This window comes from Centrocercus urophasianus, unplaced genomic scaffold (assembly GCF_019232065.1).
Source record: "Centrocercus urophasianus isolate 14NV4802_14NV808 unplaced genomic scaffold, USGS_Curo_1.0 seq_34, whole genome shotgun sequence".
NCBI classification, from domain to species: Eukaryota; Metazoa; Chordata; class Aves; order Galliformes; family Phasianidae; genus Centrocercus; species Centrocercus urophasianus.
The window spans coordinates 3,043,519-3,063,666 of record NW_024884911.1 but is presented as its reverse complement, the minus strand read 5'-3'; the positions used below and the strand labels follow the sequence as shown (position 1 = coordinate 3,063,666).

General features: G+C 51.8%; 1 protein-coding gene across 1 annotated transcript in view; it reads left to right on the top strand.

Annotated features, from left to right (window-relative positions):
- The window catches only part of MEGF9 (multiple EGF like domains 9), a 37,516-nt gene that overhangs the window by 400 nt on the left and 16,968 nt on the right, over positions 1–20,148 (top strand). Inside the window, exons 2-3 of the mRNA XM_042831036.1 lie at positions 8–167; positions 17,457–17,649. Of these exons, the coding sequence (XP_042686970.1) occupies positions 8–167; positions 17,457–17,649 (353 nt within the window). The remainder of the gene's footprint in view (positions 1–7; positions 168–17,456; positions 17,650–20,148) is intronic.

Sequence of the window (20,148 nt, the reverse complement as noted above, 5' to 3'; positions counted from 1 at the left end):
CCCCGAGCCCGGCAGCGGCAGCGGCGGCCCCGCCGACAGCAGCCCGGCACCCACCGCGCGGCCCCGCGGCCCCACGGCCCGGCCCGGCCCCGCACCGCCGCCCCCGGAGCCTCCCCGGGAGGAAGCGGAGGAGGAGGAAGAGGAGGCGGCGACCGCGGGCCCCGCAGGTGAGCGCCGCGAGGTACCGGGGTTCCTTTGTGCCCGGCGGGCGGGGAGCGGGGCCGGAGCGCTGCTTCCTTCCTTTGCTTGCTTTATTTCTGTAACGGTGGTAATTTTTGCTCCTTGCCGGGCTTGCTGAGAGCCGCCCGTGGCGGAGCGACCGCTCTGCGCTGCTGCGGAGCCCCGCGGCTGAACGACGGCACCGACCGGCGCTCCTGGCGTTACGGCTGCGGCTGCTCCCAAGTGCGGCCCTCGGTGATTCTCTTCTTTGTATCGCGGTTCGGGTCTTTATTTTCTCCAGGAGATAGAAGGGGTGGAGATGGGGAGCTGCTGGCAGCGGGAGGAGGGTTTGGGGTCCCTGAGAGCAAAATCCCGCGGTGCTGCCACGTCTGAGGCGGGACCGGCAGGAGCCCAGCAGCGTGCCAGCCTTCCCTGCCCGCTGCTCTGCCTATCCTTGGGCCGGCTCCTCTGCCAGCATGGCTCTGTGGGGATGGGCACTGAGGTGGCACTGAGATGCTCGTGCTGTGCCCAGGGGTTGGTGGTGGCAGACACTGATCTTCTCTTGCTCTCCACCCTTTAGTGTGTGTGGAGTGGGAACACGTGCACCCGCGATGCCTTTCTGAAGAGTCAGTTCATTGGGCTCGTTGTGGTTCGTTAGCTGTTGGTCTTAGTGGGGGCTGTGATGTGTCGGGGCTGTTTCGGGGGCCTGGTGATGTGGGGCTGCTCCCTAGGCTTGGCCATGCCTGATGCACCTGCTGGAGGGTTTCCCAGCTCACATGGAGCTGAAGGGTTGGTGAGGGCAATGGGATCCATGGGGTCAATTGCCTGTTTTCTTGGCTTCAGTGCTATCAGTGCTGCTTCTTCAGCCCAAAGTAAGGAATTAATGCTTTCTATCCTTCATTATATGAAACAAGTGGGCCTCTTCTCACAGGCATCAGAAGGAATTCCTTTAATGCTGATAGCATTATTCCTGATAAGGAACTGGTGTGTGAGTCTTCTCAACGCTACCAAGACTGAAATCCTGACTTCAGTGTGTTGTTCTCATTTTGATTTCAGAAGCCCTTCAGCCTCTGCTTGGTTTGTTCTTCTTCTCCCTTTCCTAGTTTCACAGTATTTATTTTTCTTTCCAATCCTGTTAAAATCCCGGATTTTCTTTTGAAGGGAAGCAAATTGTTAATCCTCCTGTTTGTGGAGATGGGCTTAGAAGCGTGCCCTGCCTTATCCACACAGCACCCTGTGCTCCCCGTGTGCTCGGGGCTGGGGTGGCTTCACACTGCAGGGATTTCTTGGCTGGGTGCATGCAGTCAGCACAGCCCCGTTTAGGCTGCTCTTGCATGGAGAACAAAACCCTTCTGTCTGCTCCTTCCTGCAGGGTGCTTTGTGCATGAGGGTCTCTCTGGGAAAGCAGCACTTGGAGCAAGGAAGGGTGCAGGTGTCTCGGACCCCATTGGGGTGCAATGAGTTGGGGTGCTGGTGAGGTTTGCTGGCTGCGGTTCGCAGCTGGGATGCTCTCAGCACAGATGTGGAAGGTGCAGCTGCATTGCATGGGGGGATTCCAGCCCATGGGCTTAGATTGGGCACGGAGCACCACTCTAACTGGTGTTAGAGGTGGCATAGGGTGACCTGGCCAAATGGGTGGGCATGGCCACCAGCACAAAGTATGCTTCTTTGCTTTAGGGCTAGCTGCACACGTGGGGTCCCTGCACCCTATGTGCAAGAAGAGGTCTTATGGGGTCCTCTGCAGTCCCAATGGTGATTTTGTAGGGGAAAGGGCTTTGCTTCAGGCTCCAAGGCCATCAACAGGCAGGCCCATTGCTGCTGCACTAGGGCTGTGCTCTGTAGGAGGCTGCAGCTCCCGGATCCCAGTGGGACAGGAGCTCCCTGGTTTGAGGTTTGGATGTGGCTCAGTTACTGGGACAGCTCGGCTTCTGGATGGCACATTTTAATTTTAATTAAGGACGTGAAAATCAAGTTACAGACGTGAAGGCTCGTGGTAAGGAGGATGCTTACGTTACTCGGGTTGAGTAGGGGAGCAGCCAGGGCAGAGCCTAACTTCAATTGAAGAATACATTGTGAGGTTTTATCCTGAGCTTACAATGCAGGGATGTTGCCTGTGGCTCACTTGCCTTCCTCCTGCCTCCATGCTGTTGTGCCTGAGTCACTCTTGAATCAGATGCTGCCAATGGTCCTGACTCAAGATTTTTGACATTTTTGGGCTTAGCAGTGCATATAGAAATCGGGATGCTTTGGGAAGACCTATGGAGTACCCAAAGTGTCACTTATTAGCTTCCCTGTGCAGTGCGAGGGTTTGCCTTTTTTTCCTTTGGGACAAACACTGCACTGCTGAGCTGCCAGGTGGGAAACACTGAGCATGAGATGGAAGAGTGGGGCTGTGCTGCAGTGAGCTGCTTACCATGATGACAGGCTCGTGCTGGGGGCATCCAGGGGCCATCCCAAGGAGCTGCGGGCAGAGGAGCACAGAAGGACCTGTCCCTGAGGAACGGAGGCACGCCAGCCTGCTGAAGTCAGGGGAGAGATTTCGGAGTGTTTTGCTCTATAAATACCCAGGATAAGTCATCATGCTGCTTCTAATATTTGCAGCCGATGCCAGCGGGCTGGCAGGGAGTGCTGCTGCAGCTCCTGGTGCTCCCGAGAGCAGAGATGGGCTGTGTGAGGCATCTGCTGGCACTGGGGCTGAAGCTGTGCCTGTTCTGGGAGCGGAGCAGGGATTTCTCCCGCAGCCATCTGGCCAGGACAACTCCTTCTGCTGTACCTCCGACAAGTGCTTAAAATAAACCCCAAACTGCCGGGATGCTGAAGCCGGGATGCAGCACTCAGTCTGCAGCTGAGGCTTCTCAATGAGGCTGCAGCGAGGACCTGAGCTCTTTTTGAGGACTGCAGGCGCTGGGCTCTGTGGGGCTGCCTTGTGTAGAGGGCAGGTGGGGCCAGGGCTGGAACTGTGCTGGGTGGTTGGTAGGATGTTAACATGGTGTACAGCCTGGGGGGAGGATTGCAGCCTCGCCATCTGCCCAGCCTTGGGAGCTCTTGTGGCCTTGTACCACCCCAGCAGAACCCCACCTGCAGACTCGTTAAACTGCCTGCAACCCAAGGTTTGTGCTTTGCAGGAAATTATTTGCTTTTTTTCTTCCCCCCCCTCCATTTAATTTGACTTTCAGTTGGGTCAGACTGAAATAATGTGGCTGCGTGCTGGTTATTGCATTGCTTCTGGCTGTGTTCCCATGAAGCTCAAGGGCCCTGCACCGTGGTGCTGCCCTGTGGGCAATGTCCGTCTGCTCCATCCCCAGCGTGGGCTCTGGAGGAAGGCTGCTGGAGGAAAACACTCACAGAGTCAGCAGGGCTTGTATGGAAGGGTCTCAGTTTGGTTAAACCTGTCAATCTGGAAGCGTTTTGAACAAGGCATTCTGGATGAAGAATAAATCCCTCTGTTAGGGCGGAATGTTTTTTCTTTATTCAATAGGAAATTTTCCATCAGTGCTGATCAGGCCTCCTGCCTGCTCTTGGGGATGCATGGGGACTCATAGGGACACCTCTGCCCCCATCCCCCTGCAGGTTGGTGGCTGGTGATGCTGGTCCAGGTCCTATAGTGAGAGCAGAGTCAGCACTGCTGCTTGTCCCTGTCTGTGCACGAGGGCTCCAGATCCCAAGGGATGCTCAGGTCACGTGCAGAGCATCACTATCGGAGCAGGCTTTGGAGCACTCACCCATGGAAAAAGGATGGATTTGGGGCCTCTTCTTGCCTCGCCTGCATGAGTCCTGTTTCCAAGCAGGTGTCAGAGCTGCACGGATTCCTGCTAAGTCTCAGTGTGGTCTTCTGCTGCTTGAAGGAGGATTTGCTGAGCACCTGCTGTATGAATTAAAATTTGCCTTGTAAATGTAACCGGTTCAGAGCCTCAGTGGGAAGGGCGGGTGTTCGCTCTTTGCCTGGATAAGGAAAAAAAGCAAACCCCCCCTGAGGTTTTCTTCTTACTGCAGACCAGCCTTGAAACCAGGGAGAAGCCCGAGCTGCTCTTTTTACCATTTTTAATTCACTCGCCCCACGTCCTTATAAATAAGCCAGCAGAAACATTACAAGGCAAGCATCCCTGCTATTTATAGCTTGCGCTGCTCCGCACGCCTGCTTTAAAAACCAGCCGGCTAAATGGCTCTGCAGCCTTTCAGCAAAAGACTTAATGACACGGCCATTCTGCACGCAGTGATGGATGCCTGCACTTCAAACCCTGCTCTGTGGTGGGGTCTGTCCCCTCGGTTGAGGGAACCCCATGTCCTGACCCTGCGTCTCTGCTGTGGCCATCACCACCAGGAGCATCACTGGGGTGCTCCTGGTTGGGTCGGTGCTCCTTCTGCTGCTTGGGTGTTCACCTCCAGGCAGATTCACATCAACATCCCCCAAGTTTGATTTATTTTTTTTTTCTCCTTTAGTTTCATTTTGGGGCTGCATTAACCCTTTATTGCCTTGCTTTGGCTCTGTGGCATCACTGTGTAATTAAGGCTTCGGGAAGCCCTCACCCGTTTAACTGGTCGTGCCACTTCTCAGATGGATCTGCTTTATTCCTGGCAAATTACCCTGCTGCACTTTTCAGGCAGCTTTACTGTATTTTGACTGACTGGCTGCCTATATTAACTGATAGTGCTGCTTGGGCTGCTTTGATCCCGTATTATTTATGGAAATGATGGCACATAACTCTGCGTAGCTGATTAATGCCGCATGTATTTTTAATGCGCGAGTTCTGCTGTTTGATCTGTGCTAAATGATAATTCTCTGATGTGTTCCTGGGTTCATTTCAACTGCTTATGAAAAGGATATTGAAATGGACTGTTTGTTTTGTTGCTTTTTTTTTTTTTTGCCCCCCAGTGGTTCTCCAGCTCTCACTGCTTTCCCCAAGCGCCGCTCTGCTTCAGCACGTGGAGCGCTTCTGTTTTAGCACCATTTCAGAGCTTCCTTGGTGGCACTGCTGTGGATCTGTGGCCGTGTTTGGGGGATATTCAGGGAGGACTGTGGCCTTGGAGGTGATGCTTCCTCTTTCCTGGTACTGTGGCACCTAAATGGGGTTGAAACCAGCCAGAATGGAGTGGGTGCAATGCGTGTTTTGTGTCACCCGTCACAGGTTGGTTGGTGCTGCTCGGTATTAAGAGAATGACTTTAATTGCTGCCTGACCTGCAGCTTCCTCCTCTGCAGGGTGAGATGTGGTCTGCGTGGGGATGGGATCACCCTGGGAATGCCACCACATCCAGTGCTGCGTCCTATGGCTGAGCTCACCCTGCCCGCATCCGTCCTGTGGGCTGGGAGTCAGGATGGCTGCAAGAGGTCCATCAGCGAGCCAGAGGATCGGCGCTTCCTTTCCCTGGGGGTAAAGCAGAGGGGAAAGGCTGCTTTCTGTTTATTTTCCAGCCTTGCTGACACCTGCTCACTTCCATGGCAAGGCAGGGCCGTCCCCAGAGCCCTTTTCTGGGCACACTGTGTGCAAGGAAGGTGCTGCAAGGGTTCTTTCTTGAAAAGCACAAAGATGCAAAGCAGTATAAGTTGAAAGCCTTCAAAAGGAGGTGTGTGTGTTCTTTTCTTTTTTTTTTCCCCTCAGAGCTTTTTGTCAAGATCAGCAGAATATCTATCTTTCCGGAAAAGATCCTTTTTTTGTTCAGAGGATTTTTCCACTGAAAGCTGTTTGTTTGACATTTTGTTCCCCCCAAATTCTTCACAGCTTCATGAAAACCTTTCAGTGATTTGTTTTCCTCCTGCCCTCTCTTCCAAAGCAGATATATACTTTTTAGTAAGGCCAGGACTTCCTGTGGGATAGAAAAGCCATTTTTCTGTCCGCTGTAATTCATGCCTTTTGTCACTGGGAGCAAAGAAAATATTATAGATTTTTATCTTTATTTTTTTAAGTTTTCTGGTGTTCCTCCCTTGCCCCAGATCAGAGACGCACCAACCTGACTGCTGCAGGGAGCCATTTATTTTGGGAAGGGATGCATTGCAGCGAGTGCTGGGAAGGCGGGCAGGGTTTGGGGGTAAGATTCCTACAAACTGGCTCATGGGATGCATAAGTGATGGAGTAGGGGGATCCCTGCTTGTCTTTGCCTTGAGCAGATGCAGGGCTTGCCAAGGTTGTTCAGCACTTCCAGCTCAGGATATTCTATGGTGCTGTGGAAGAGAAGCTGGAGCACTCTGGATCATGTCTGGGCTGGGTGTTTGCTCCCTTGGTGTGAGTGCATCAGATGCCTTTTGTCTGTGGCTGCCCCAGCAGCTTGCAGCAGCCCCGTTCTGCTCTGCCTTCCCTCCTGGGCTGAGCATCATCCCCAGCCCCCTTTGGAGCTTGGGGAAGGATTTGCCTTGTGTTTGAGCGCTAGAGACCTTGATGGTGACCACGGCCACCTTCATCTCCCTGCAAGCAGCTGCGTTAAGGTATTATTAAATTATTCTTATTTATAATGAAGCTATAACCGAGGTGTGTGTGTGTGTGTGTGTGTCAGTGCTCTGTCCCAGTTTCGGGGCAGGACTCGGGTCCCTCAGTGCCTTGCATGATGTCCCCATGGCTGCATGCCCAGGGAGCAGCACTGGTGGCTCCGGTTGGCGATAAGCGCTGTGACGCAGGGAGCTAAATACCTGTTCTTGGAGAAAAGCAAACAGCCTCCACCTGCCTCCAGCGTTTCTCCCTTCAAGGGCAGGCTGCACGCCCAACGTGGAGCTCCCTGGAAAATGTCTTTTATTATTAACGCACTTGCTTTGGCTCAGCTGTGTTGTTGAGAAATCCAAGCTCGACTCCAGATAATGAATGACAAACATTTGTCTGGGCTTAACTATTTCACTCGGAGCGTTTTTTTCTGTGTTGGTTTGTGTTTTTTTTTTTCTTCCTGGAAGCTTACTGTAAGCTGTCAGCAGCGTGCCTGCTGACGTGAGTTATTGCTGATGTCCTGTGCTTGGGTCTTCCCTTCCATTCCTCGTGTGTCTTGGTTGTTTCTCTTCAGGGGTGGCCTTTGTGCAAGTCTAACCCACTGGAAGTAGAAAATAAATGAGAGATGGCTTAAGGAGAGATGGCTCCTTAAGTCTCTTAAGGAGCGTGTGTGGCTGCTGGATGCACAGCCAAACTGGGCAGGCTTTGGGTGGGATGGAGAGCAGTGTTCCACCACACAGAGACCTCCAGTACCCAGGTGCAATGCTGGGCACCTGCAGCAGTGGTTGTCAGCCTCTGTGAGCTGCAAACCCACTGAGAGTGGTCCAGAACAGATGTAGATGCTGAACTGAACCTTGTAAATGGTGGAATCGATGATTTTCTCTCTTCTCCTTACCATCAATCCCCTTATGTGATCCCTCTTAGCATCAAACCCAAGCTTGTGTCCAGCACTGGGTGCTTAAGGGAGCAGCATGTTCCTTCTCATGGAGCTGGTCCCTCTCACCAGCATCTACACAGTTTCTAGCATCACATGTATTAGAGAGTGCACCACTGGCTATGCCAAACTAGAGTCTCTATTGATTTTTGTTTTATTCAATTTATTCCAGGAACATTATAAAACCCTCAAAAACTGGGGAACAGCTGGGAGAGAAAAACAACAAACCTCTCGTAGCCGAGCCTTGGCTGCAGTTGAAGCCCTGTGGTTTGAGCATCTCTTTGAGTTGGGCTCAGGCTCACCTTTGTTAATCCAAATCAGGATCTAGTGCCTTGCTCTGTGGATGATTCCTCAGGCAATGCAGGAACACAGTGCATCTCATGGTGCTGCTGGGTGCTCTGCAGCACTGCACAGGTGTTTTGCTTAGGCCTTTTTGAACAGGATTTGGCTCTTCTGTTGGGCAAGGCTCCTGCGTGATGTACTCTGGTTTCTTGTCAGTGCTCAGGTGGGCACTTCACCACTCCACGTATGACACTGTGGATGCCATGGTGTTTATTGTGAAGGCTTGAGCCTTGGCTTAGGCTCTGACACGATCTTTGTTTGCAGTTGCTGAACTTGTTTGTTTGATGGAACCGTTTTCATTTTGAAGGTGAGCTAAGTAAACACAAGCAGAAGCCACGGCTGGATGAACCTCGTGTCCGTCAGTGTTGCTGACAGCACACTGACTAAAGAGAGAAATTAAAAGCCAATCTGCAGCCCTGCTTGAGGTCATCCATCTGCTGCAGGGCTCGGGGGAGCAGCAGGCTCAGCCCTCAGCATGCTGGGTTTGTGCTCCGGCCTTGTGCCAACACTGCAGCTGGAGGGAAGTCATAGAGGAGAGCTCAGGTGCTCCCAGACATCCCCCCCTTCCTCTGGGGGCCTTGGGGTGCTGGTACCCAGAAGGTAATGTTGGCCTTCAGCTGTTGGTCCCCACCTTCCCCTCTCTGCATTATTTCCCTGAAATGTCCTGCCCAGCTCAGTTCCCTTTTCAAAAGTTTGGCTTCTCCTCTTAGCGTTTGCCAGCAGGTTTTGTCTCATTACAGTGTCCACAATCCAGTTCTGCTGGTGCTGGCTGAAAGCAAAGGGAACTCCAGAATGGGATGAGAGTGAGAAGCAAGCATAGCACTGAGTCCCACACAAAACACTGCAGGGCCAGGATGAGGCCCATGTTATAAACTACGGGAATGAAGCCATAAAACCTGGCCAGCAGGAAGCATCCTCTCTTCCCTCCTGGGAGGGCATTTTCCTTGTGCTGTTCAGAGCTCCCCATGCTTGCAGCACTTCACAGCTTGCAACTTCTCACCTGGCAGGAATCGTGGTAAATCCAAATTTGCCTATAGCGTTGTGTCGTCATAGTCTTGAAACCAGATCCAAATGGCAAAACCTGCCTGAAACCAGTTGTGATTACTCATGCCTTGTGCTATCCTTCTTTCCCGGTAGAGTTTCTGCTGTGGTAATTCCACTCATTGAGCAATGAGACACAATAGCTTCATTAAACTTGGAACCAAGCTCTTGAGAACCAGAACTCCCAGGCTTTGGGCTGCTGGAAGGTTTTCTTCTCCTCTCCTCTGCGGAGGTGTTGAATTGAATGAAAGGAATGGAGAATATCATGGCAGGGCAGTTGGAACTACTAGGTGATCTTTAAGGTCCCCTCCACCCTAAGTCAATCTGTGGCTCTATGATTCTTTGCTATTTTGCTGTAATTAGTAGAACTTTGCATTTGTTTACTTAGAGTTGGGGGGGGAAGAAGAAAATTATATGGCAAATGAATCCTGTACTGTTGTGGCTTCACCTGATCTGTGAGCTGAAACTGCAATGAGCTGAGAGGGATGGGGTGTGTTGGGGGGGGGGGGGGGGGGTCTTCCCTCAGGCTCTGCAAAGCGCCTCTTCATTAACACTTTCAGTAAGTGTTTATTAACATTAGGGATAAAAGAAGCCTTTGTTAGAGGATCTGTCCCTTTGCTGCTCCAGAGGAGGAACTGAAGCTTGAAAGGAGCTGCCCTGGCCACCTGCTGGAGATGCTGAGGGAAGTTTGCATTCCAGATTTTCTCCACAGGCTTAAATGCAGAATAGCCTGCAGCCCTCCAAAGCGAGTCTGTGCATTTTCATATTGAATTCTGTATTGATTGCACGTCCGCGCTGTTGCTTCTGCCATCTCCGTGCTGTTGCTCTGTATTTTCTCCCGGCATAAGAGTGACTGTTTGAAACGAGAGAGGAGAGCTGATGGTGCTCAAGGAGATGCATTACAGCTGTAGAGACTGTTTCTGTGCTGAGTGAGGTGCTTTCTTACAGCAGGCTGGGCCTGGTCTGTCCCTTCCCATCTAGAGGGCCCTGTGAGGAGCCAGGGCAGCTCTCGGGTGCCATGGAGCTCCTGGGCCCCAATGTTGGGCTTGGTGTGGGGCGAGGAAGCTGTGCAGGCCCTGCCCAGGCTGGGCAGTGCTTGTGACTTGGAAGAGGAAAATCTGCAGCATCTGCTGATAGCAGCTCTTCTGGAGGGTAAAGGGCTCTCGAGTGCTGCACACCTTGCAGCAGCATGGTTTGGTTTTAGTCGGGTCAAGGGAAATGTGCCGGCAAAAAGCAGCTCGTGTAGGTGAGCAGGGGGGTCCCTCACAAGCAGGGCAAAGTGCCTATGGGTGTTTGGAGGCTGCCTTTGATATCATGTGTGTTTAACTTGTTGGTGCTTTTATGCCCTCGGTTGAATGGTGGGAGCTTTCCTGCATTGGGGCCACAGCAGCATGCAGCGGGGAGCTGCAGTGGTGCTGCATGAGTGCAGAAGGGCTTTTGGAGAGAGGAAAGGCAAGGCCCTCTTCATTAGCACCTCGCTAGTGAGGAGCCGTTGGCACACAGAGCTTCCCCAGGGACTGGAGTCTTAGACTGGATATAAGGAAAAAGTTCTCTGTGATAAAGGCAGTGAGGCAGTGGCACGGATTGCCCAGAGAGGTGGTGGTGCCCCATCCCCGCAGATGCCCGAAGTCAGGGGATGGGGCTGTGAGCACTGATGGAGCTGTGGGTGTCCCTGTGCACTGCAGGGAGTTGGACCAGATGACTTTTAAGAGCCCCTTCTGGTTCAAACAATTCTATGATTCTAAGAACAACAGGGCCACCTTCCTTTTCCCCCTATCCCAGTGATGGAGACATGGAGCTCGCAGGTCTCTGGTGATGCCATCCTTACTTACCGTGGATTTAAGGTATCTATTGGCTTCTTGCAATCCATTGCAAGGAAGGTCTTGTTTGTTATTTCAAGTCAGGATAAATACTTTGTGTTGCCTTATTTCTTGGCACAATGTCACACAACTCTCCTGCCATGGGATATTGCCTTAGCACCCTTCAAGCCATGCACTGGGCTGTGCACTGCAAGGGCAGTGGGTGGCAGATCAGCCATGGTGATCAAGGATGTCACCTCTGCCCTTTGCTGGAGATCTGGGCTGCACAGGAGACCTGAGTGCTTTATGTGGGGCTGGTGGCTGCATCTGCCGTCCTCGGTGGGCAGCTGATAGATGGGAGCTTGATGAGATGCTTTTAATTAGGGAGAGCCCTTGGGAACCTCAGCTGAGAACACGAGTGCTTTGCACCACGCATCGACAGCGTCCAAATCATTGACAACAAATTAACTCCAGGAGAAGGCTCGAGGGTGAAGCTCTGAGATAACAAAGCTTCCGCAGGGCTTTGGGCAGCGCCAGGCATTTCATGCTGTGTCAGCAGTCAGCGAATTTGGGTGCGATGTCGGGGCAGCATGCCAGGTGCTGGGCTGAATATTGCCATCCGTGTGACTGGGAGCTGCGCTATGTGTCCTCGGTGACACTTCTGCCCCAGTCCTCAACATTTGGTTCATGGTTCATCAGTTGGTTTTGCCCCTTTTGGCTCCAGTTGTCCCGGTGTGGCAGCTTGTTGTTGTTCCCTTTGGCAGAGGGATGGACTTGCATTGCTGCAGCATCCCCCGAAAGATGCACAGCAGTAAGATGCAGAGCTGCGGGATCATAACCAACCTTCAGATGGTTATGATGCTTGCTGTAGAATAACATCTGAAAAACATCTAGCTTTGAAAACCAGGGAAGGAACTGAGCCCTGGCCCTTAAAGACTGGGAAAGGAGGCAGCAGTCTCGTACCTGCTCCTAACCAGGGTTCTTGCTGCTGGTGCATGCAGCAGAGCTCATATCCTGTGCAGGTGCTGGGAAGGATGGCTCCTGCCCAAGGTTAGCAGCATTAAAACTCCGCTATAAATTAATGCGCCCGTTCATTAGCTTCAATTCCCCACAGCGCTGAGCAAAGTTTGTGAATTTAATTACTTTTTGCAGGGATCTGAGCACACAGAGACTTCAGCAGCTGATTGTAGTCTGTATTATTCATGCAGCTTTTCTTAATCCCTCTCTCCACGAGGACGGAGCAGATTGATACCAAAATTGAAGCGTGCTCATAAATCTGCAACCCTGGCCTGTGTGAGGTGCCTTCATCCCCCATCTGAAGGGGTTTGCTGACAAAATGACCGAGGTTCCTGCAGTCCAAAGGGAGCGAGCCTGGTGGCATTGAGCTTGCCAGGCTGTTTTGGCAGGTGTGTGCCAAAGTTACGTCTCGTCTTGTTTGCCTCCAACCTCCCAGTTGGGCTGCGTTGCACTCTGGGTGGTAAAAAAAATAAAATAAAATAAACAGCAAGGCAGAATATTTATATGGTTGCAGGCATTTGTGAAAATATTAGTGTGAAAATATAACCAAGTAAAGGAAAACGGCAGTGAAACTATTTCTAAATTGATTAAAAGGATCAAGTCTGGTTTTTATTAACGGCGGGGATTGCAATCGCTAAACATTCTTTTGTTCTGTTTGATGTTACTTCAGCTTCTTGTATCATAAGCATTTTAGGACCACATTCTTTATATGAAAACAACTTTCAAATACTGTGCAAGAGACCCAGAAGATTTCTCTGTCTGTGGAAACTCAGCGTTAGGTGCAAATTGCTCCCCGTGGTGGGGGGATCCCAGCCGCCCAGGGCTTTTTGTCCTAGCAGGGCTGATGGGTCGTGCAACCTGTTTGTTAGCTGATCTTGTGCCTGTCTGCAGGGTTTGATGCTTCAGTCGCACACCTGTGTGTCTGGCTGCTTTGACACATGTTGCTCAGGAAGGAGCTGGTTCAAAGCTTGCTGTGCAGGTTGCTGGCTTGTTCAGCATCAAAAAGGACAGCAGAACAACAAATTGCTTCGTGCCTGCGCTGCAATGGAGGAGCTTTCACCAACTGCTGGGAAACCAAACGCCTGGATGTTTGACTGCAGGTGCAGGAGAGGAATAAAAACAACTCATCTTCCACATCTTTGAGTTTGTTTCAGGCCTGCTGCTTCTTGTTGTGCTCAGATAGGGGATGGGGATGACCAGGAGCCACATGCAGCCCTTGGAAGCCCAGGAGCAGCTGAGCAGTGACTGTCTTGGCTTTACCCCAGCTGCCTCCGTGCTGTTGGCGACCCAGAGCTGGCACCTTGGCGTTGTGTTTCTTTCCAAGTGATAAGAGATGGATTTAATCTGATTTAATTTTCCTCAACAAACACGTTTAATCTTTTAACGATATTACAAGCGGCGTATAAGCATTGAGAAATCCTTGTCTTTTCTCCCCTACTGACCCACGCAATCCTTTTATGGAACAACACAAGTGATTCCCGTAAAGCTCTTAACAGCATTAACATGAGCAGTGCTGCTCTGTGCTGGCAGCATGCTAGAATTCGTGGTGAGGAGCTGCGTCAGGGGACTGCCAAGCTGGGGTTGGGAAAGGCTGTGTTTTAGAGGGTGATGGGCACAGCCCAGATGCCACAGCTGTAGGAGTGTTGGGACATCACTCTTAGCCATAGGGTTTGGGTGGTGCTGTGTGGAACTGTGGTTGGACTCAAAAATAAGGGAGAAAGGGAGGGCAGGCAGAGCTTGCACTTGGGGATGAAATGTAGGGAGAAGCCTGTGCTGAATGAAGAGCATCACTGAGCCTTCCCAGGGCGAGCTGTTATTGTGTGCAGTGAGCACACTGCAGCACGCAGAGGTGCAGTCAGTGCTGCAGTAACACCTGGGAGATCAAAGCAGTCCTGGGGACAGATAATGGCTGTCTCCATGGGGAAGTTCTTGGGCTGGGCAATGGATAGAATCCATGAGGCTTGCAGAGTTACGAAGAAATTTTGTGTGTTGGTTCCCAATGAGTAGGGGACTTTGTTCAGGATTTAAGGTGTTTAAGGATGTCCCCAGCAAATATAGGTCTTATACAGGCATCTTGACGTGTCTCACAGCGATTTCTTCTTTTGCTGTTTTGTGAATATTTCAGTGGCTTTTAAATTATTTACTCATTAAGTGCCTCAGTTGGAAGAAGGAGTCATGCTTAAAGCACGTGCAGGGACCAAAAACACGGCAGGTCCAATAGGATGCAAAAAAAATATGATTCAGAAAACATTTTTTGCACTGCAATGAGCCCTTCAGGACAGCTGCTGGGGGCTGTGCTGTGCACGCATTAGAAATGCTCACTAAAAGCAGCCCTGGGGCTCCGCACTGTGTTCTGTGCCTCAGGGCATGGCTGGGGATGTGTTGGGTCCATCAGTGCGTGCACGGATCCCAGCAGGTTCCTCATTGTGTCGGTGCTGCTGAGCAGAACTTTCAGTAATCCTGCAGCGACTGTGTGCATCCAGTAGGCTGAAAATCCAGGAGTAACTCTTCTCTGCTTTATTGGCAACCTATGACTTTTGCATAATAATTACTCAATTCAGGCTTGCTGCTGGCTGTAATTGCACTTTAAATCTGGGTCTTCTGCACTGTGAGCAGCGTGCCTGTTGCTGCAGCGTGTTGGGAACCTGCTCCGTTCCTCCAGCTGCCTCTGTGGATCTGGCAGTGAATGGTGAAGGTTGAAACGCAGCTCACGGAGGGAGCGATGTTTCCTTTTTTCAGCTGGAGGAGTAGCAGCACGTGGGAAGGGTGCACGCTTTTTTAGTGCCTCTATTCAGGGATCTCACGGTGTCACCGGGCTGCTCGTTAATTAGAGCCTGCCAGCACCTTCATGAGCGAAGGTGGCTGTTCTTATCATTGAGAGCTGAGTGCTTTGAGAAGAAAGGAAGGAAGGGAAGGAAACTGTGATGCTTTAGAAATGGAGAATGGAGCTGTGCGTGGGGAAACAGAGGCAGCGAGGTGCAGAGCACGGTGAGGAGCTCAGAGCAGAGCTGTGGCCCTGGGGCTTTGCTGTGCCTGCTGCTGAAGGCAATGTGCAGCCAAACCTGGTACCTCCAGCCCAGCTTCCTGTGACCTGTCTCATTAGGCAGAAGCTCTTGGTAAGGTGTTTGTGAAGGTTATCTTCAAAAGCAATGTGTCTGCTTCACAGAACAGAATAAAGGCTCTGAGTACCCAGAGTCCAGCCAGGAGCCAGGGCAGGGCTCCCTTATCTTTTTCTCCCATCCCCACTTTCTGTGATGTATTCCCACACCTCTAAGGCTGAGGCTGTGTTACCATGTTCCCTTTCTGCCTGCAGATTGCATTTGCTTTCTCCAACCCGGCAACCGTCAGGACACCAAAGTGTTGTCTGAATTAAGCCTGGGGTTTTCATAGTCTGGTACATCATCATGTCAAACCCTGACGCTGCGCTCGCCGCCGGGTTTTGACGCTGCTGTCTGCTGCTCCTCTGCTTCCCACCAAAGGGCATTGAGGGCACGATTGGAATCCGTCAGCCGAGTGCAGCAGAGTGGACTTTTGTCCTTGGGGTACAATGTGTGATGCTTCTCTGTTCCCAAAAGTCCTCCTGGGTGCTCGAGGGAGGAAGGCCACATGGGGCGACTGCCCCTGGGGAGCTGTGCTGCCCCTGTGGTGCTGTGCCTTGCAGCCAGGGGCAATTATTTCTCGGGTTCAGCACTCCCTCCAGCCTGCAAACACAGAGCTCCTTTTGCCTGTGTTAGTTTGGATTCTTGCAGCATTGCTTGTTCTATGGGGAATGTGGAGCCAGTGCTGTTTGCATTGCTGTTGAGCTCGGCTGCTGGAGCTGAGCTGCCCCTGGGTTTGGACCTGACTTTGTGCAGTTTTGATGAGCAAAGACCTGTGAGAGAAAAGGAGGGGAAAAAAAAAAGAAAAAAAGGCATCCAGACGATTGTGTGTGTTGGAGAGCATACAGCTCCCAAAGCCTGAGGGAGCCTCGGCCCATGGAAGGAAAATGGCATGATCTACATGATCTGCAGCTGACACCACTGCTGAGCTCAGCCTGCAGCCGACTGGTGCAGCCAGGCAGTTTGGGATCGCAGTGCCTGGGGGTGGCCCAGCCCCAGCTCTTACCTCCCTTTTGGCTCCTGTCCTGTTGTACATCATGACCACAAAACCAGGTTGATCCCCTCCTTCAGCCCTGTCGGCTACAGCACGGATTGAGCTTTGAGAGGTATTTTGATGTGTTTTTGACAGACTCCAGTGCAGGTGCTGCGTTGGCTCAGTGCATGTTTTCATGCCTCGCTCTGGCAAAAGCTCAATACCCACATGGATGGGGTTCCACTGGGTTAATTGAGCTGAGATTTGGGCTCTTGTGTGAAGTGAGTTCTGGAGTCCTGTGGGTTTTGGGGTGTTTGTCTTAACTTGCTGGCATCAGCTTCACAGGTGCATAGGCACCAAGTGACTTCCATGGGATGACTTCCCGGGTGGAGTGGCAGAGCCAAATAACTCATCTTTTTGAGATGTATGTGTGTTGAGAGAAAGCAGACAAGCAGCCAAAGCCTGGTGAGGTATTTAACAAGCACCCGTGGTTCACTGGGGCACAAGCACGCAGTGTAAGTGTTAAATAACCTTAGATCCTAGTGCTGACATTGAGCAGCATCCTTGGGTCTTCGTGGGGTGTTTGGAGCCTGGTTGAAGTCATGTTTTCGTGTGCTGGGGGCCTGTCCTCTCTTCTCTGCAAGGTGCCCCAAATGTGGCTTTCCTCAGGGAATAACAAACAGCAGCGCTTGCGTAAAGCCCTGATGTGCTCTTTCTGAAAATAATCCTTGTTTATAATTCACACTTGGCAGTAAAAGACTGTAAATTATTAAGGCACCAAATACTTTGCAGCGAAGAAGCGGAGATAAACCTCATGGCAGAAACAAATTGCTGGGGAGGTTGTTCTCTTTGCTGTGTTAGGTACTTGGAAATATTACAAGAAATAAAGTGTGTGGGGACTGGGAAGGCACTGCTGATTCAGGTTTGTTCCTCTCTTAAAACACTGACTGCTTGGTGCTTGGTCTCATAGCTTTGTGAAGGATGAGCATCCCTGGAGCACATATGTGGGTGCCAGGAGGACTTGTGGGTCTCCAAAGCACGTGTGTGGGTCCATAAAGCTCATGGACAGCTGGTAATGGCCATCATGTCATGGGCAAAGCAAGCGGGTCTCTACTGCCAAGCTCCATCACCCCTTGGCTAAAGCTTTTTCTGTGCTCCTGGCATGGAGCGCAGATTTGCAGGGGGCTTGGGCTGCTGCAGTTGGGACCTGCAATGGAAAAAAGGAGGGTGCTTAGCCCCAAATGCACAGAGCTCAAATCTGGTCAGCTTTTGGAGGATTTTGTATCCTCTCTCCATGAGCAGTGGTCCTACCCGGTGCACCATGTAGGTGTGTTGAAGATTCTTTGTTGTAAGGCCAATCCCACCAGTAAACTAGAGACTGGATCTTACAGTTAATGGGTTCATCACCTGCTAATGGTTTTCAGAGACTGGCCGAGGCAGGGAGGGATCCCTGGAGGTGTTCTGCTTCACCTGGTCTACCCGGAGCAGCTTGCCCAGGACCACCAGCACTATTATTTTACCCCGATATCACCTCGTGTTGCTCAGCTCCTGACCAACCACGTAACCAGACAACGACAAACATGATTATATATGTGTGCATGTATATTTAAGCACCTATAATATGGCTATGACCCAATCCCTGTGCCCTCCACACACCCCTTTCAGCCTCTCTTTCCCTCTTGCAGGAGAGCCATGCAACTGCAGTGCTGTGGGAAGCAGTGGGTGCCACGACGCTCCGGGACGCTGCACCTGTCTGCCAGGCTATGCGGGGCTGCACTGCGAGCACTGCGCCCATGGCTTCCACCCCGACCACAGCCAGCAGCACTGCCTGCCCTGTGCCTGCAGCCCCACTGGTGCCCTCGGACCCAGCTGCGATGAGTGAGTAACCAAACGACCCCAGGTGGGGATGATGGGTGGGCAGGGGGGGGTTTGAGATGCAGAGCAGGTGTGAATCATAGAGTCGTGGAATGTCTTGGGGATCTCAAAGATCATCTCGTTCCAGCCCAATGCCTGTAGGTGGGTCATGTTGGCTGGTGCTAATTGGAGGTTATCGGTGGTGGCAGGGGCAGGTGTGGCACCAGGGTCTGCCCTCATCCGCCCTGTGGCTCTTTCCCTGCCTGGGCTTTAACCCAGCCTCATTTAACCTGAGAGCTGCTGCAGATGCTCCTGAATTGCTGATAACAAATGTGCTCCTCTGCTGGGCGTTCTGCTGTGCTGGCATTGCTCTTGTTGCCTTTTGGGGTTTGGTCCGGGCGCCCTCTGTGCTCAACACCTGCACTCTGCTGCCAAGGCTGGTGCTGAGTCAGAACCGCAGTGTCCTGCAGGGACATGCTGCCTGTAAGAATGTTGTGCCTTATTTCTTTTCCAAGCGCCCAAGCCCTGCATTATTGGCCCTTTTCTGGTGGCGTACACGAGTAAAAAATCAAAACCTAAATGCAGTTTTGCACTTGGCTGGAGTGACCTTCTTATTGAAAGGGTGGCTGTTGGGGGGTGTGGAGTTTTCCACCCTGCTCGGGACCAGGCACACCAACAGCTGGCTCCTGCTTTGTTGACATTAAAAATACTGCCAGCTGTTTATGACTTACTGCTATTATTACTATTAGAACTAATTAAAGCAGCAGCCAAGTGTTAACTTGCACAGGTTAATTCATGCACCCTGGTTTAAGAAAAAACACCTGCTGTTCTGAGCAGAGCAGCAGCATGGATGTGGCCTCCAGAACACACGTGATGCATTGCTGTCAGCTTGCTCAGACTTTTGCCAAAGTGACTTTGAAAGCAGCGCCGTATGATCGTTATTGGTATCATTTCCAGGCATGCTCTACCCGTGTGCCATCATCTGGCCAGCCAAAATGCTGTTTATTAACTAGACTGCAAATAAAAATAAAAAATAAAAATCCTTTTCCTCAGGCAAGTCATTGATCTGGGGAGTGAACATTGACCTGACATGCTGTCGCCGTGCCTGGGCTCCGCAGCTGCTAATCAAAGGTCGCTTTTAGTTTTAGTTCCCTGTCTGGGAGTCCCCTCTGGAGGCTGTGAGTCAGCAGGGCTGGGTGCTGCTGTCAGCAGGGCTGCGCTGACATCCCCTGGCACCACTGGGTGGGCACCTGCAGAGCAGAGCTGTGCCTGCCTGCCCATCCTGCGCCTTGCTGGGCGTGATGCTCCTGCTGGGAACCGTGCCCAAAGCACAGGATGGGAGCGGTCAGAGCCTCCTCCTGCTGCAGAGGCTATCTCAGAGGATGGTGAAACAGCCTTCCTGTGGAAACCTGTCCTCTGTCTGACTCAGTGAGTAACGCAGGGTTCCAGGCTGCAGGAAGCAGCCCACAAAGAGGAGGTGCCGAAGGACTTTGTGTCTTTCCCCGGCCAATGTCGCGCAGCCCTGCACGTCCCTGAGCCCCACAGTGCGGCGGTGTTTGCATCTTGCTGGGAATTCACAGCATGGCACACAGCACCTGCTGGCTTTTCTTCCTGGTGGCACACGAACAGGCGGCCCTGTGTGGCTGTTGTCACACTCTGCGCGTTGGGATGTGACATGAAGAGATGCTGTGAGACAGCACTGCCCTGCACAAGAGCTCAGGGCTCTGTTCCCCATTTCTCCTTTCTATGCAGTTGTCTCTTATCATTGTGTTCAGAGAAATTGCTGGTGGAGGGAAGCGCACGGTGGGACCTTGGGGACAAGACAGCGTGGTTGTGTGTCCCAAAAGAAAACAGGAATATGTTAAAGTGAGGCTTTGCAATGTTTGATAATTCACTCCCACTGCCCGTGCCTCAGTTTCCCCACAAGCAGAAGGGCAATGGAAAGCACGAGCTCCATGTGCTGCAGTTTGCTTCATGCCCTGGGCTGCAGCCTGCATGCTGCTCTGCTCACTGCCAGCCTGGCAGCTCTGGTCTTGGTGCAGCCATGCTTCACGCCTCAGGCTGGTGTAAGGCATGTAGCAAAGATCTGCTGTCACTTGCTTCCATTCTGAGAAGAAAAGAAAAAAAAGATAATGCATGCATATAAATGCCAGAGTGTTAATTCAGAGATGTTTTGCCCCCCCTCGAGGGGATCCTGATCCTGATCTGAATGTGTGTGTTTGGTGGCCCTGCTAGGCAGGGGGGTTGGAACTACATGATCCTTGAGGTCCCTTCCAACCCGGGTGATTCTGTGATCTGTGATTCTGTGATTCTGTGATCCGATGCTTTGTGTTTGCATTAAAAAGAATTAAAGCAGAGCATCCCTGAGAGCATTTGTACATGGCTGTGCCCTGGAGCAGGGATGTGGTGAGGCTGGAAAGGGAGCAGCCTCCCCCTGCATGCCCTCTATGTGCTGGGCTCTGGTTGGAGGGGCTGGGTGGGATCCTGACCTGGATGGATTTACAGAAGCACTGCGATGAGGGT